Source organism: Chlorocebus sabaeus, chromosome 15, assembly GCF_047675955.1.
Source record: "Chlorocebus sabaeus isolate Y175 chromosome 15, mChlSab1.0.hap1, whole genome shotgun sequence".
Taxonomy (NCBI): domain Eukaryota; kingdom Metazoa; phylum Chordata; class Mammalia; order Primates; family Cercopithecidae; genus Chlorocebus; species Chlorocebus sabaeus.
In genome coordinates this window covers 19915951-19932163 of record NC_132918.1, presented here as the reverse complement: position 1 = coordinate 19932163, position 16213 = coordinate 19915951, and the positions used below count along the sequence as shown (strand labels likewise).

At 42.1% G+C, this 16213-nt stretch overlaps 1 protein-coding gene across 1 annotated transcript in view; it reads right to left on the bottom strand.

The window, feature by feature from the left end:
• The window catches only part of LRRC31 (leucine rich repeat containing 31), a 30446-nt gene that overhangs the window by 5397 nt on the left and 8836 nt on the right, over window positions 1-16213 (bottom strand). Inside the window, exons 3-8 of the mRNA XM_007972145.3 lie at window positions 15341-15508; window positions 11313-11480; window positions 10945-11112; window positions 9436-9603; window positions 6573-6740; window positions 2881-3048 (exon numbers count right to left, since the gene is read on the bottom strand). Coding sequence (XP_007970336.3) covers window positions 2881-3048; window positions 6573-6740; window positions 9436-9603; window positions 10945-11112; window positions 11313-11480; window positions 15341-15508 — 1008 coding nt within the window. The remainder of the gene's footprint in view (window positions 1-2880; window positions 3049-6572; window positions 6741-9435; window positions 9604-10944; window positions 11113-11312; window positions 11481-15340; window positions 15509-16213) is intronic.

Sequence of the window (16213 nt, the reverse complement as noted above, 5' to 3'; positions counted from 1 at the left end):
TATAATCCCAATCAAATTTCCCGATGGATTTTTACAATAGATATTGACAATCTGATGCTAGCTCTATATGGAAATGCCAAGTAACTAGAATAACCAAAACAATTTTCAAAAAGAACAAAGAATACTTATACTACTTCAAGACTTACTATGAAGTTTCAGCAATCAAAACAGCGTGGTATTGGTAAAATAAGAGACACAGAGATCAATGGAACAGAATTGAGAGATCAGAAGTAGGCCATCACAAATATGGTCAATTGATTTTTGACAAAAATATTAAGGCAAATCAATAGAGAATGGATAGTCTTTTCAACTAATGGCACTCCAATAATTGGACAGTGACATGCAGACACATTAATCTCTACCCATACCTCATACCTTGTATAAAAATGAACTCAAAATAGATAATAGGTCAAAATACAAAAGGCAAATACAAAGCTTCAAGAAAAAATATGGAAAAAAATTTTGAGAACTTAGATTTGCAAAACACTCTAAGACGCAATACAAAAAGTTCATCAAATTAACAAATTGATAGATCTTTATTAAAACTGAATGCTTTGCTCTGCAAAAAAAAAAAAACAAAACACTATTAAGAGAATGAAAAAGCCAGTGGGACAGACCCAGAGAAAATAATAGCAAATTATATTTCTGATAAAGGACTTACTTATATTCAGAAAAATCTAAAAAACTCTCCAAACTCATCAACAACAAAACAAACAATCCAATTTTTAAAATTAGGCAAGAGATTTAGAACAGACATTTCACCAAAGGAGCTAAGAAATGAAAATACACACATAAAAAGATGTTTGACATCACTGGTCATTAGGGAAATGCAAATTAAAATCACAATGTTTTGTCCCATCTTCTAATTACAATCATTTTTGCTATAACACTTGTTTTGAAAACACAAGTTTATTTCAATGAGACTGAAATGTCAGGAAACAATTTGAGCATAATGCAAATTTCTTGTTTGCATTATGCACGATTTGTCCACAGGAAACACTAGGTGAACATGTAAGACTGTCCCCAGCTGAATTGAGCTGCATATAGAAATAAACAGCCTGGGCACGGTGGCTCACACCTGTAATCCCAGCACCTTGGGAGGCCGAGGCAGGTGGATCACCTGAGGTCAGGAGTTCGAGACCAGCCTGGCTAACATGGTGAAACCCCGTCTCTACCAAAAACACAAAAATTAGCCAGGCGTGGTGGTAGGCGCCTGTAATCCCAGCTACTCGGGAGCCTGAGGCAGGAGAATCTCTTGAATCTGGCAGGTGGAGGTTGCAGTGAGCCAAGATCATGCCACTGCACTCCAGCTTGGGTGACAGAGTGAAACTCTGTATAAAAAAGAAAGAAAGAAAGAAAGAAAGAAAATGTAGACATGCACACACCTCATGAAGACAACAACCCTCATCTATCCACACACCCTCTTTCCACCAACTGAAGTGTGGACAGGCCACTTCCACAGACAAACTTCAGGTCTTTCTCAGGGGAAAGTCTAATATTTGCTCATTTCTTAACTATTTAATATGTAAAACTGTATTGCTATTTTTCATAGCTTCTGTTTTTTAAAATATGCCACTGATGAAGTGTTTGAGTGCGGTGCTTCCAACCATAAGTCCTGTGGTTATTACTGAATAATTCTTGCATAACACATGATTTTTAGGCCCATGTGCCATGTCATAGCAAAACTGACTAGTATATACACTGAAAACACACATACAACTACTTGGAGTGACTGTTCTGACCCTTCATTTGGAGGCGTGCTCATTGCTTTGGAATTCTGGCAGTTGATGGCTGAATAGTGATTAGAGTGTGAGGACAAGGCTAGATGGGAGACAGAGGGAGTACTCTCTGGTTCATTGTTTTATAATGGGAAAGTGGAAACATAGAATGAGTTGTTTTTTTCATTGTTTTTTGAGAAGGAGTTTCACTCCTGTTGCCCAGACTGGAGTGCAACGGTGCAATCTTGGCTCACCGCAACCTCCGCCTCCCAGGTTCAAGCGATTCTCTTGCCTCAGCCTCCCGAGTAGCTGGGATTACAGGCATGCACCACCATGCCCTGCTAATTTTGTAATTTTAGTAGAGACGGGGTTTCTCCATGTTGGTCCGGCTGGTCTTGAACTCCTGACCTCAAGTGATCTGCCAGCCTTGGCCTCCCAAAGTCTTGGGATTACAGGCGTAAGCCACCACGCCTGGCCACATAGAATGATTTTAGGGAATATTTGGGTAGCCTCAATCCCACAGTGCAAAAGTTATTCCTTATTCAATTATCTTTCCATCTTTCTAGACTGACATGGAAAAAGGGTCAGATTGTTACTACAGTATGCCTTTAACCCCTTTCATCTTTTTCTAATAGAGAGGAGTCTCTAATCAAAGCCATCAGCAGTTTAATATCTATGAGAAGTGATACCCGCATTTCAGTTACAGTGATAATCAGCTTCTTGTTTAAATAAAAGCATTTAAATTGAAGAGTCAATTTAAAGTTAAGTATTTTAACTTGAATACTAAGGAAAGGAAGTATTAGTTAAGTTAAAGGAAAAGTTAAGTATTAGTGCTGGAACCATGGGGATGAGTGAGATGTAGATGTCTGAAGTGGGAAAACTCACGGACCAGGGAGGTGTGGAACAGCTGTTTGCCTTTCAGGAACCGCACACCTATCTAAATCCATATCCTTTTAGGAAACACCCCCCATTCTCATGTGGTTTTAGAATTGCCTTTGTTCATTTTAATTAGAACTCTCGGGAGATATTGGGGAGAAGGTAATCTGCACAGAGGGCTTCACCCCAAGTCTAGTGCCTCCATAACCTCCCCACCCGGTGCTTTGCAGGAGCCGCACCCTCTGCTCTGTGTGCCAAGACCGCTTGGGAACAAGTAGATACACACCCAGGAGAACCACGTCCTGTGTCACCAGGGAACAGCTGCTCAGCCTCAGCACTCGAAGAGACATGGAAAGCTTTAGTGTTTCCAGAAGCAGCTTCAAGTTGCCACCAACACACTTGTTCCAAGAAAGGTTGAATACTTCCAGAGCAGAGAGGTGAACAGAGGTTTCAGCTAAAAGTGATAACGATAAGAACAGCAGTAATTTAGGTTTTCTTACAGATCATAAGCTTTGGATTTGAGGAAACTGGTCTAGGACAACACATTAATATAACTGGGGTTGAGAAAGTTGTAGAGGCCGTTTTCTTCTGCCTTAAATTTATGGCCTCAATTTATGTTGTCTGTTTTTGTTGTTGTTGTTGTTGTTGTTTGTTTCGTTTTGAGACGGAGTCTTGCTCTGTCACCAGGCTGGAGTGCAGTGGCACAATCTTGGCTCACTGCAACCTCTGCCTCCTGGGTTCAAGTGATTCCCCTGCCTCAGCCTCTCAAGCAGCTGGGACTACATGTGTGCACCACCATACTCAGCTAATTATTTTTGTATTTTAACAGAGACAGGGTTTCGCCATGTTGGCCAGGATGGTCTGGATCTCCTGACTCGGGATCCACCAGCCTTGGCCTCCCGAAGTGCTGGGATTGCAGGCATGAGCCACCACACCCAGCCTGTTGTCTGTTTTTATTTGGGGAAATATTGGAAACTTTAGCAAAGCAAAACTTGATAAATTGGAATTCACTGTCCAACTGAGGTTTCTTTCCTTCATTTCACATGTAGGAAGGAGAAAGAGGCAACGTGCTTGGACGGCTAGTCAAGATTTCAGAATGTGTCCTGGTTGGTTGGTACATATTCCACTGCACAGTCACTGCTGAGATTGAGATAGGGTCAAGTCTCCCTAAGAGTCTGAAATACCAAAACCTATTTGTGTTTACTTCACTGCAATAAATGCAGGCAAGGAAGGCAACTAATGTATTTTGGAAAGAGCTTTCAAGAAAAGTAAAAGATTTTCTGCTTAATTCTCAATTGCCCCCAAAGTTAAAATTAACCAGAATATCTTATTCCCAAGTTAATTGTACTTTAAACTATTCTGCCTTCCTTCTAGAGAACAATGTATTCGAGGGGAAAATATACATTCTTTTATAATATCTAGTAAGAAAATCCCTTATTCATGGTACAGAGATCTACATTAAGGAGAAATGGAACTTTTTCTTCTAAAAGTAATGTAGGGAAATATATATTTGCTTCATTTGCTTAATTCAAATTGAATAGTAGATTTATGTCAGATGATGTAATTTAGTGTAATACCTAGTTGATCATGATTCATTGATTGTGCAGCTAGAATTAGAAACAGCTGTGCCTTCTAATGGCTATAGTTCCTTTAAAAAAAACCATATTTTTCCAGACTGGGCAACATGGTAAAACTCCATCTCTACCAAAAATACAAAAATTAGCCAGGTGTGGTGTCACGTTCCTGTAGACTCGGCTACTGGGGAGGTTGAGATGGCATGATCGCTTAAGCCCAGGAGATCAAGGCTACAGTGAGCCATGATAGTGCCACTGCACTCCAGCCTGGTCAGCAAAGCAAGACCCTCCCAAAGTACTGGGATTAGAGGTGTGAGCCACTGCACCTGGCCCAAGTTCACAGTTCTTTACTGGAGGTCAGTCATCTAGGTACCCTCCACCTAGCATATACCAAAATTCCATGCTTACAAAAGAAAAGCTCATGTTCAGCATAAACCATGTTGTTTGTGCAAACAGGTTAGGCATAGTAAACCACCCTTATCAGTTAGGAAATGGTACGAACACCCCCAGATTCCAAGTTCTGGGATATCAGCTAAGGGTTGGTCTTTCTGGTTGACAGTAGGCCTTTCCAGGGATAGCAGCATCAGGCCTGCTATGTTAACTCTTTTTTGCCCCCATACACGTGGCTGGAGTTGTTGGATTTGTGTGCTTCCTGGATAATGCTAAAAACAGAGTCCTTCTCTCTAACCCTCTCACCGGTGTTTTTTCTTTATCAGTTGGCACTTCCTTGAAAACGAATTGTACTGTCAACCAGACAAGGGCTATTATTAATGAAATAAATGCATTAAATTCATAAAAATGAGTAGCTATTTATTATTATACATTAATAAAAATAAATGCATGTTATTTACCCCAAATTTGAAGAACACTATATTTAGAGCATTCTTGCCCTCCTTTTCAGCCTGAGTATTTTGTTCAGCTTGAGTATTTTGCTCAGCCCGAGTATTTTGCTTAGCCCGAGTATTTTGCTCAGCTCCCATAGACTTGGTCCTCACCATGCCCTCCTCCCAGCACTCCCTCAGCATCATTCATCTCATCGTCCACATCTCTGGATGGGGAAAAGTCCCAGGATATGTAGCTTTCAGCCCTGCTGTTCTAGGGCCCATGGACCCACCAGACAGTCTACAGATATGCTTGAAGGGGTGCCTGTGAGCTTCCTCAAACTGATTACAGTTATTCTGTGGGGAAGAGTATGGTACATTTTCTGTCTCCAAAACATCTGGAATTAGACTGCCTTAAATCAAATCCTGGCTCTGGCTCTTATGACCTAGGGTTACCTCATGTACTTAACATCTCTGTGCTTCAGTTTAATTGTCTGCAAAATATAAAATGGAACAACGGCACATGCCTTATACAGTTGTTAAGAGTTAAATTGGTGAATGCATGTAAAGTTCTTGGAAAGGGGCCTGGCACATAGGATATGCTCTATAAATGTCAGTTGTTAAGTTCTGCCCATTTGGTGACAAGTGCAATGTCAGCAAGTAAGGGGAGGTATTGTGAAACAAAGACGCTTAGTAGCACTTCTCCAAATCGATCACCCAGGGAACCAGTAATTTGTGCACACAGTGCCGCAGAACACCATCTCCCTTTACTTGCTGACACTGCACTTGTCATCAAATGGAAACTTTGTCACCAACTTTCAGATTCAGTAGGTTCCTGATGTAGGCTGGGGCACATCTGTGACCTTAAGGCATACACAGATTCCTAAGGGAGCATATAAATCCTGTGGGGAGTGATTGCTTGTCAGTTAGCTAGGCTCACACTCTAGTAAATGGCTTACTTTCCTATCAGATCCACAGCAATCCCAACTCATACTGACACCTCCGCAAAATTACAAGTTACCATGGATGTGGTGGTCCCAGGTTGGTTGTACACACATTAAATTTTAAATGCTAAATCTGCACATACCATGGCCAGGCACGGTGGCTCACACCTATAACCCCAGCACTTTGGAAGGCCCAGGAGGGTGGATCACTTGAAGTCAGGAGTTTGAGACCAGGCTGGACAACATGGTGAAACCCTGTCTCTACTAAAAATACAAAAATTAGTCGGGTATGGTGACGTGCACCTGTCTGTGATCCCAGCTACTCGCGAGGCTGAGGCAGGAGAATCGCTTAAACCCGGGAAGCGGAGGCTGTAGTGAGCCAAGATCACGCCACTGCACTCTGGCCTGGGTGACACTCTGTCTCAAAACACAAACAACAACAACAACAAACCCTGCACATACTAGAATCATTTTTTTTTGGACTTTCAGAAGGTCACTTTTAAGAAGGCATATGTCCTGAAAAGAAGACAAATTAGTACTTCACAAATTTGGCTGAACCTTGGAATGAAATGCAGAGAAAAAGAGGTCTCCCTCTCACATTATTGCATGGCTCCTGCAAGGATCTGGGAAATCTCTTACCGAGAGCTGTAAAAGTCTCAGTCTCCAAAGCACAGTTGTTAATAACTAATGACTTCAATGCTGGTAAAAATCGGAGCCTGCTGAGTAAGTTTTCAGAAGAATTGCCCATCTTTTTGTTGGCTGATAAATCCAGTTCTTGAAGATTTGAGAGTAAAGGAATGACCTGGGCTGTTAAAAATATCAGCAGTGACATGTTTTAGGCACCACCTCACAGCGTCTTCCGGGTGTTTGGTTCCCACACTCTATTTAATCTGTCAGTCAATACAGCTCTCCCCAACCCGACCCTCCCTCCCTTACACACCGCAAACCAGCCATCTTCCCAGCATGCTGTTTGGGCTTTCTTGCTTCCAAGCTCCTTTCCAGGCTAGAAGAGCAAAGGCTGTGGAGACAGAGAGCTAGATCTTGGATCTGCTACTAAAGAACTGTGTGATTTTGGACAAGTTAATTAACCTCTCTGAACCTTAGCATTCTCAACTCTAGAGCTCTTAGTCTTCTCTATTTCGGTGGTCATTGGGAAGGTAAAGTGACTTGGTAAAGATAAAGTACTTGGTATAATGCCTGGCACATACTAACTGCTCAATTAATGTTTGAAATTATAATTCTTTTCTCAGAATGTAAGTACCAGTAAGGCAATGAAAACAGCAATCAGAACAGACACCTGTTGGTAACCACACTGGGTCCTGAGGGGCCCAGCTAGGAATTACCCCCGTTCACTATCTTTTGGCTGCTTTTCTGGCCTTTGCCCCAACTCTTATCAAGGCAGAAAATGCAGTATGCTGGATCTCTACAAGGCTGGCTCACCTCCTCGAAGCCTTCCAGGGTCACCCACACCAAAGTAACCCCTTGGTCACTATCACATCACCATATTTTATTTTCACAGCACCCAGCATTATGTGATATTTTCTTGTTGATATATTTGTTTTCTGTCTTCCCTCACTGAAGGCAAGCTCTGTGTTATAGGAACTATCTCACTCCCAGAATGAGGATCAGTACCTGAAACATCAGAGGTATAAATGTTTGTGGGAGGAGGGAGAGAGGTCGGGGAAAGAAAGGGGAAAGGCAGGGAAGGCAGGCAGACACTCGTAAAGTCAACAGGTGTAACTACTTCTCCTTCTTCCAACCCCCTCAGCACTTTATATTTCGCCATGCAGTTTGAATATGTGTTGGTTTACTCCTGCCCCTGCCATACCGAAGTTCCCTGATAGCTGGGATTTTCTGCAGCCCCTGGCACGGTGTCCCACACCATTAGAGGATTCATCAGTAGTTACTGCTTAAAGGATCTATAATTCCATTTCTTTGGAGCGATTTACAATGATCAGATAAAAGAATGTTCAATTATTTAACGGCATAAAGTATAAAGCAGGATGTATTTTCATTTCCATCTTTTCAAAATTAAGCAGAAGGAGAACAATGCAATTCATTACACTTATCAAATCATTATTAGTTTTCCAGGGCCATTCACCCATGTCAGTGGCTGTGAACCTAGGTAAGGAAAGCCTAGTCCTCCATTATACCAGTGGGAACAATTGAGGTCCTCCAGCACTGAGTAACAAAATGAGATGTGGTATTCATGTTATTTAGTTGTACCAAGGGAATTGGGCGGGCTGATAACTCATGAAGGTCTTCCTAGGTATGACGCTCAGGCTATGATAAGTAAAGGGAATGGTAAGAACCCATAATGCTCCATGCAAAGCTCAAAAAGGGATTATTTTGTCATTTTTAAATCTTCATGAAAGCCTTGAACTCTTCTCATTTTCCCAAATATTGAGAGAAGAGTCTGAGAGATAATTTAGCAGGTTTAAAAAGATAGATGTGTGAGACCTAGAAACCTATCTTACGGTCTTCCTCCCCAAATTGTACTATAAACAACCAAAAACTTACTTGCATTCTCATTGTGCACTCATTCTTCATTCATTCACATATTCAACATGCATTTACTTGGTGCCAATCATGTGCAGGTGCCTGTGCTTGAGCAGTGGGGAGATGCTAAATGAGACACCTCTAGCCTGGACTTGCCCATGACCTGGAAAGAGAGAGCATGGGCAAAGGGCCCAAAGCCAGAGTATGCCTGGCGTGTCTGAGAATCAGCAAGGGCTGTGGCCAGGGTGGAGTCAGCGAGGAGGAGGGGGAGCGAATGAAGTCAGAGCGATAGAGGACAGGGAGACCATTTGGGCTCTTGCAATAATCTAAGCATAAGATAATCGTTGCTTGGACCAGGGTAGTGGAGGTCTAGATGGTGAGCCATGGTCAGATTCTGGATGTACACTGAAGGCTTACTGTGGCCACAGACGGGATAAAACCCTTAATCTCAAGGCTATGCTTGCTCTGTTTGTTATGGGAAATTGCATTTATATATTACATGTCGTAATTACAGAACTATGTTTGCAGTAGGAAAATAAGTGTAGTTGCCTAAAGCGGTAACGTATAGCCATCACGCGCCACCCCGCTGACTCTTTTTCTGTAACTTCATTTGTATCTGAGTGGCTTGACTTCACTTGTTATTCAGAAATCCTCAATACCTTTTGTGTTGGCATTTGGTTACAGGTATGTAACCTGTTTGTAATCAGCTTTGTGACACTAAGAGATTTATTTCTAAACAGCAACATAAATTCAAAATGTTCCCTAAGCGCCAAATCTATTATTTACAGGCATGTATAGGTGGAACTGAGATTCACTAACATTTACTGGGTGTTTAATACATGCCAAGTACTGTGTTGAGACATTCACAGAATTTTTAGGAATTAATCTTTCCAATAACTTCATAAAAAGTAAATTTATAAGTGTACATATTAAAATTTCCAAGTTTCCAAAGATAGGCCAAGATTCCAAAAAGTCTTTCCTTTGCTCTGTAATATGTACTCACTCAGTGACATCACGTCATCTGCTGTTAGTGAACACTGGTGAAGATCTAGGACTTGCAGATGCTTTAGCATGACCAACTGAGCCGACGAGTCTTCAAAACCTCCACCTAGATCCTTATTGCAGGAAAGATCTAATTTCCTCAGCTCAGCCAAATACCTAAAAGCGGCATCTACAAAGAAAGTCAGAATCCCATTCTGATAGCTGGACACAGTGGTGTACCTATAGTCTCAACTGCTTGGGAGACCAAGGTGGGAGGATTGCTTGAACCCCGGAGTTCGAGTTCAGCCTGGGCAGAATAGTGAGATCCATCTCTTAAAAAAAGAAAAACCGGACCAGGCATGGTGACTCCCATCTATAATCCCAGGACTTTGGGAGGCCAAGTGGGGTGGATCACGGGGTCAGGAGTTCAAGTCCAGCCTGACCAAGATGGTGAAACCCCATCTCTACTACCATTCTGACATATTGCAAGGTGGTAAGAAGGTGTGGAACAGGGGTGGGGCCATGGTGCAGTAAGGGAGGCTGAGGGAGCACACTGTGTTCACAAAAGACAAAAGAAGGAATAAGTGTAAACTTCCTACCATCTGGCCCTCTGTGGACCCGACCATGATTTCACACACACATTCCCTAAGATCTGCATAGATTGCCGAGGGTTTTGACATGAATCCTGCAACTACACTTGAGCATCCTCTCCTATTACACTTGAACATTGGAGTTTACATACATTTTTAGACTTATTCAAGCTGCCAGTGAATATTACAGGTTCTGTAAGTTTAATGTCATTTCCTATTCTCCGTAAATATGGATACTATGTACAGGGGAATAAGTTTTAACTCCAGACGCCATCGAAGCCATTCTTTTTATCAATACGAATTCCTTCCTACTATGGAGCATAAAATAATGCTGACACTTTCAGAACAGAAAACCTAGTAGTGCTGGCAGCAAAGAAACTTTATTTTTCCCAGTGTTTATCTCAACCTAAAATATACTGGCCTTTTCAGAGTCAGTCATATTAAAGGCTCATTTTTATAATCATGAAAGTGTATGTTCTCTGTCAAATATTTAGAAAATAAATAAAATATAAAAAAGATTTTTTTTGAGATAGAGTCTCTTCTGTCATCCCTATCAGCTCACTGCAACCTCGCTTCCTGAGTTAAAGCGATTTCTGCTGCCTCAGTCTCCCAAGTAGCTGGGATTACAGGCACAAGTGTCACCATGCCCAACTAATTTTTGTATTTTTAGTAGGGATGGGGTTTCATCATGTTGGCCAGGCTGGTTTCAAACTCCTGATCTCAAGTGATCCGCCTGCTTGGGCCTCCCAAAGTGCTGGGATTATAGGTGTGAACCACTGCGCCCAGCCTAAAGGAGATTTCAATTACCCATAATCTTATTCCCCAGTGCAACCACTATTTATATTTTGCTATATTTCCTAGTAACTTTTCAATATATATATTTATATGTATATCATATATATTTATACTTGTAATCTTAAATCCAGCCATTGTTAACTCACCCAATATTTTGACACTCTTTTGTGATAATCCACATGAATGTAACTTCAGTACTTTCAGATTTGACGTGCTTTTTAATCCCTGAGCAATACTGTTCAGACTGCCACCAATGTCTCTGTTAATGGAAAGATCAAGTACTTCAAGACTTTGCAGCATAGGTAGCAGTTGACCTAGAAAAGAAATCCAAGTAAGAAGGGTATGTAGGAGGGGAGTGGAGTTTTATGTCACCTGGGGATATAGTGACGTAAAACTCCACTCCCCTCCTACATACCCTTCTTTAAATTCAGGATAAGACAAAACACAGCAAACGTAGATTCCCAAGCTATCCAATGAGCATCTTCAATTTTTTTTCTCTTCAAATTCCACTTACCCAGAAATGTCCCATCTTCCGACGTGAGGGTGCAATCCACAAGCTTAAGCATTTGTATCTTGCTCCCTTTTTGGAACTTCTGAAGGATCAGAGGCAAATTTCCTCCCACTTTACTGTTCCAAGACAAATTTAGCTCTTCAAGTTCAGGAATCATCTCAAGTGCTTCTCCTGTTAGCAAATGGCCCGAAAATTCTGTTAGTCACTAGTCAGTAAAGCAGGGAATTCATTTCAGAATCAGCACAACTATGATTAATGGAGTGTGGAAACTGGGCCAGGTACTGTCCTGTTTGGCACAGAGGAACAGAGAGAAGGAAAGAACCCAGTTCCTTCATAGCAGGGCGTGCTTCTCTAGATTTACACGTACAGTCATTCTAGTCCCTCCAAAATTCTGAAGTCATGCGTATGAGCTAAACAATTGTTGTAGAAAAATCCACCTATTGGTAGGGTGGTTTTAGGAAGCTGCTTTTGTGGTGGTTCATCTGCTTTCCCTTAGCCCCCCTCTCTGGCATCAGCATTTCTGAGAAGTTTGACCAGGGATAGAAGGGAGGCAAAGCAGATAACTGGCCACCACAGAGGTAAAGCTCTCTCCAACGTCAAGAATAGCACATGCCTGTATATATAGTAAAGCTCTCTCCAAAGTCAAGAATATCACATGCCTATATATATACACACACACATATACACACACACACACACACACACACACACACACATATATATATATATATATATATGGAATATCACATGCAACCTGAACTGACCACTACAGAGAGAAACTAATAATAGAGCATCAGGCACTAGCATCTTATAACAGCCATGCTGCCTTAAGGGGTAAAGAAGGGTGTAGTGAAACAGGGATGAAAACTAACATTTCTGAAACCATTACACACAGGAAAGCTCCCAGGGCTGCAGAGTGGAGGCTGGGAGAGAATAAGAGAAGTGACCAGACAGATCAGCCCTTAGGAATGATTTTCACCACCTTGGGGGTAGACACATACATGGAAAATGTACTTTCTCAATGTGCAAATAATTAAGCATTCTGGCAAGTCCCCTGTATCTAGAAGCCTCTTTACTACCCTCCCCTGGGTTTGAACTTCTACCATTGTTTGTTCATTCCATGGATTAAGGTTTTAGAAGTCCAGGAACCCCATGCTAAAATGCATATTCTCCAGCAGTTATAGCATCTTAAGCCAGCAATGAACAGGTATCATTTTGTGTGCACTTGCCAGTCAATTGGGGGTGGCTTTCTATAGTTCTGAGGTGTTCCCCAGGATCAGGGAGAAAGAACTCATGATTGATTAGTTATGTCTGCAGTGGTCATGGTACTGGAGTGCCATGCATTTGCCACCTGGTACTAAACTATTATAATGGGTGTAACAATTTTGAAATGCCTTCTGATTTATGTTCTCTTATCAAGAAACATTTATTTTCCCTATACCCCATCTACATTAAGACTGAGTGAAGAAGACAGAGTATGGATGATAGATAGGTAAGCCCCTCCTGATGGGAGAGGATGCAGAAGTCCTTCCAGAGAAGAAATAACTCTGGGAGAGGGAAAAGGGCACAAACATCAGAACAACAACAGTACAGATTCCCTCCTCAACCAGGTAAGTTTGGAACAGGTCCCAGGCAGAAATTTCATTTTCTTGTTTTCTAAGGATGGAGGATCAGGAAAAAGATCAGGTTAATCATAGAAAATAAGAAAGTTGTCTTTTCATATGTGAGTAATTGTATGTTAAAATTGTGAGTCTGCTACACAATAACCAGCTGCTTAATGTGGGGCTAAACTGATCATGTAAACCCAAAGAAAGGTGGTCTTAGATGACAGAATGGAGAAAGAAGGACTATCAGTTATTGAGCACCTATTATGCACCAGGCATGCAGTAGGTACTTTAAAGAAATTGTTTAATCCTTGCAACAATTTTTTGAGAGGGAAGTTATCCCTATTTCAGATATAAGAAAACTGAGGCTCAGAAAAGTTAAATTATTTGTCCATGTTCACAAAGCTAGTTAAAAGTGGCAGTAGGGGCCGGGTGTGGTGGTTCATGCCTGTAATCCTAGCACTTTGGGAGGCCAAGGCGGGCAGATCACTTGAAGTCAGGAGTTCAAAACCAGCCTGGCCAGAATGGTGAAACCCTGTCTCTACTAAAAATACAAAAAAGTTAGCTGGGCATGGTGGTGCACACCTGTAATTCCAGCTACTTTGGAGGCTGAGGTAGGAGAATCACTTGAACCAGGGAGGCGGAGGTTTCAGTGAGCCAATATTGTACCACTGCACTCCAGCCTGGGCGACAAGAATGAAACGCCATCTCAAAAAAAAGGGCGGGGGGGGCTGGGGGATAGACACTAAGATTTGAAGTAGGATCTACTAAAAATACAAAAAATACAAAATAATTACAAAAATTAGCCAGTCATAGTGGTGCATGCCTAAAATACAAAAAAATACAAAAAATTAGCCGGGCATGGTGGTGCACTCTTGTCATCCCAGCTCTTGGGAGACTGAGGTAGGAGAATCACTTGAACCAGGGAGGCAGAGGTTTCAGTGAGCCAAGATTGCACCACTACACTCCAGCCTGGGTGACAAGAATGAAAAGCCGTCTCAAAACAAAAAGGCCAGGGGGGCGGGGTCAGCACTAGGATTTGAAGTAGGATCTGGCCAACCTGAGATGTGTAATGTCTCTCCTCAGCTACAGGAGGCATGGGCCAGGGGATGTCAGCTGCCCCCATTTCCAGGGAGGGACTGACAAGCGGAGATAATTGGCATAAAATGTGTTGTTTTTACAGAAATCTTTAAATAGATGTAAAGGATTAAAATAAGTCATGAAAACAAGAAACTTTACAACAAAAGAAGATTAAAAACTATCAAAGACATGTAATAAACCAGCAAGCATTTTGGTACAGCAGTTGGATAAGTAGAATGACATTGTACAGATTTAATTCTATGCTCCGTATATAAACTAACTTAATGGAGGTTCTAGTTCTAGTTAAACTATTAACTTAAAAATCTTGTTTTGTTTAATTTTTCAAAATGTGGGTGGGAAAATAGAAGAGAGAAATATTCTTTTGGAATTGTCAAAGAACTTAATTCTTGCCTACTCTAACTCCTCTATTTTACACATGAAGTAACGGAGACCCAGTGTGAGCATGTTTTACAGTAACCTCCATTTAAACTACATGAGGCCGGACACGGTGGCTCACGCCTATCATCTCAGCACTTCGGGAGGCTGAGGCGGGTGGATTCCCTGAGGTCAGGAGTTCAAGATCAGCCTGGCCTACACGGTGAAACCCCATCTCTACTAAAAATACAAAAATTAACCGGATATGGTGGTGCACACCTGTAATCCCAGCTACTTGGAAGGCTGAGGCAGGAGAACTGCTTGAATCCGGGAGGCAGAGGTTGCAGTGAGCCGAGATTGCACCACTGCACTCCAGCCTGGGCAACAGAGTGAGCCTCCATCTCAAAAAAATAAAAATAAAAATAAACAAATAAATAAACTACATGAAAGCAGGGACCTGGTCAGCCTTGTTCTTTTCTCTATCCACAGAGCTTAGCACAGACCTAGACATGGTTTACATGACTTTTTAGCAGTTATACAAGTGCCCAATACAGCATAGTGCCCTTGACCATGATCCCCAATGGAGCAGGCAACAGAGATAGTTTGCCCTTGAGGAGTGAACCCATCTTCTTCTTCTTTTTTTTTTTTTTTTTTTTGGAGATGGAGTCTTGCTCTGTCATCTAGGCTGGTGTGCAGTGGCATGATCTCGGCTCACTGCAACTTCTGCCTCCCGGGTTCAAGCAATCCTCCTGCCTCAGCTTCCCGAGTAGCTGGGATTACAGGCACCCACCACCACACCTGGCTAATTTTTTGTATTTTAGTAGAGACGGGGTTTCACCATGTTGCCCAGGCTGGTCTCGAACTCCTGAGCTCAGGCAATCCGTCGACCTCAGCCTCCCAAAGTGTTAGGATTACAGGCGTGAGCCACGACGCCCGGCCGAATCAATTTTTTAAGAAATGCATTCATCATACCCAGTGCTTGAACGTCGTCAGTGGTGAGTCTGCAGCTACCCAGCCTCAAGATTTTTAACTTGCTGACCAGATGCATTTGCTGAGTGATAGAATGGAGGGTTCCACCTACAAAATCATTCCAGGAGATATCCAGTTCTTCCAAGTCCGGGAGAAAAGGCAGCAAGGCAACTAGAAGTGAACAGAAGAAAATACAGATATGTGTATGTGCCTTGGGATTTGTAGTAAATAAAATGCAATGCCTACACACACAGGACATAGTTTTACATGGTAAGAGAATAGACAGGGGCGTGTTGACTTTTGGCAAAGAGCCCTCAGGTCTACAATTGGAGAAATTGTGATGTTTACATTTTCTATTTCTTAGGATGTTTTTTATTTCTGCCAAAGAACTGCAGTCTGAAAATGCAGGGGTGTGTCTGTAAGATTTCATACAGCCTCTTTTCCTAAACTCAGCTGAAGTCTTCAAAACCTAAGGAAGGATCAATTAACTTGCTTTGCTTTTTTTTTTTTTTTTTTTGTGAGGAGTCTCAATCTGTTGTCAGGCTGGAGTGCAGTGGCACAATCCTGCCTCACTGCAACCTCTGCCTCCCAGGTTCAAGCAGTTCTCTGCCTCAGCCTCCCGAGTAGCTGGGATTATAGGCAACCGCCACCACGCCTGGCTAATTTTGGTATTTTTAGTAGAGACGGGGTTTCATCATCTTGGCCAGGCTGGTCTTGAACTCCTAACCCTGTGATTCACCCACCTCGGCCTCCCAAAGTGCTGGGATTACAGGAGTGAGCCACCATGCCTGGCCTTTATCTTTAAAAAAAATAAATAAATAAAAATAGCGGTGCTATTTCTGCAATTGTCTGGGACCACTGAGCAGACTTGGGGCT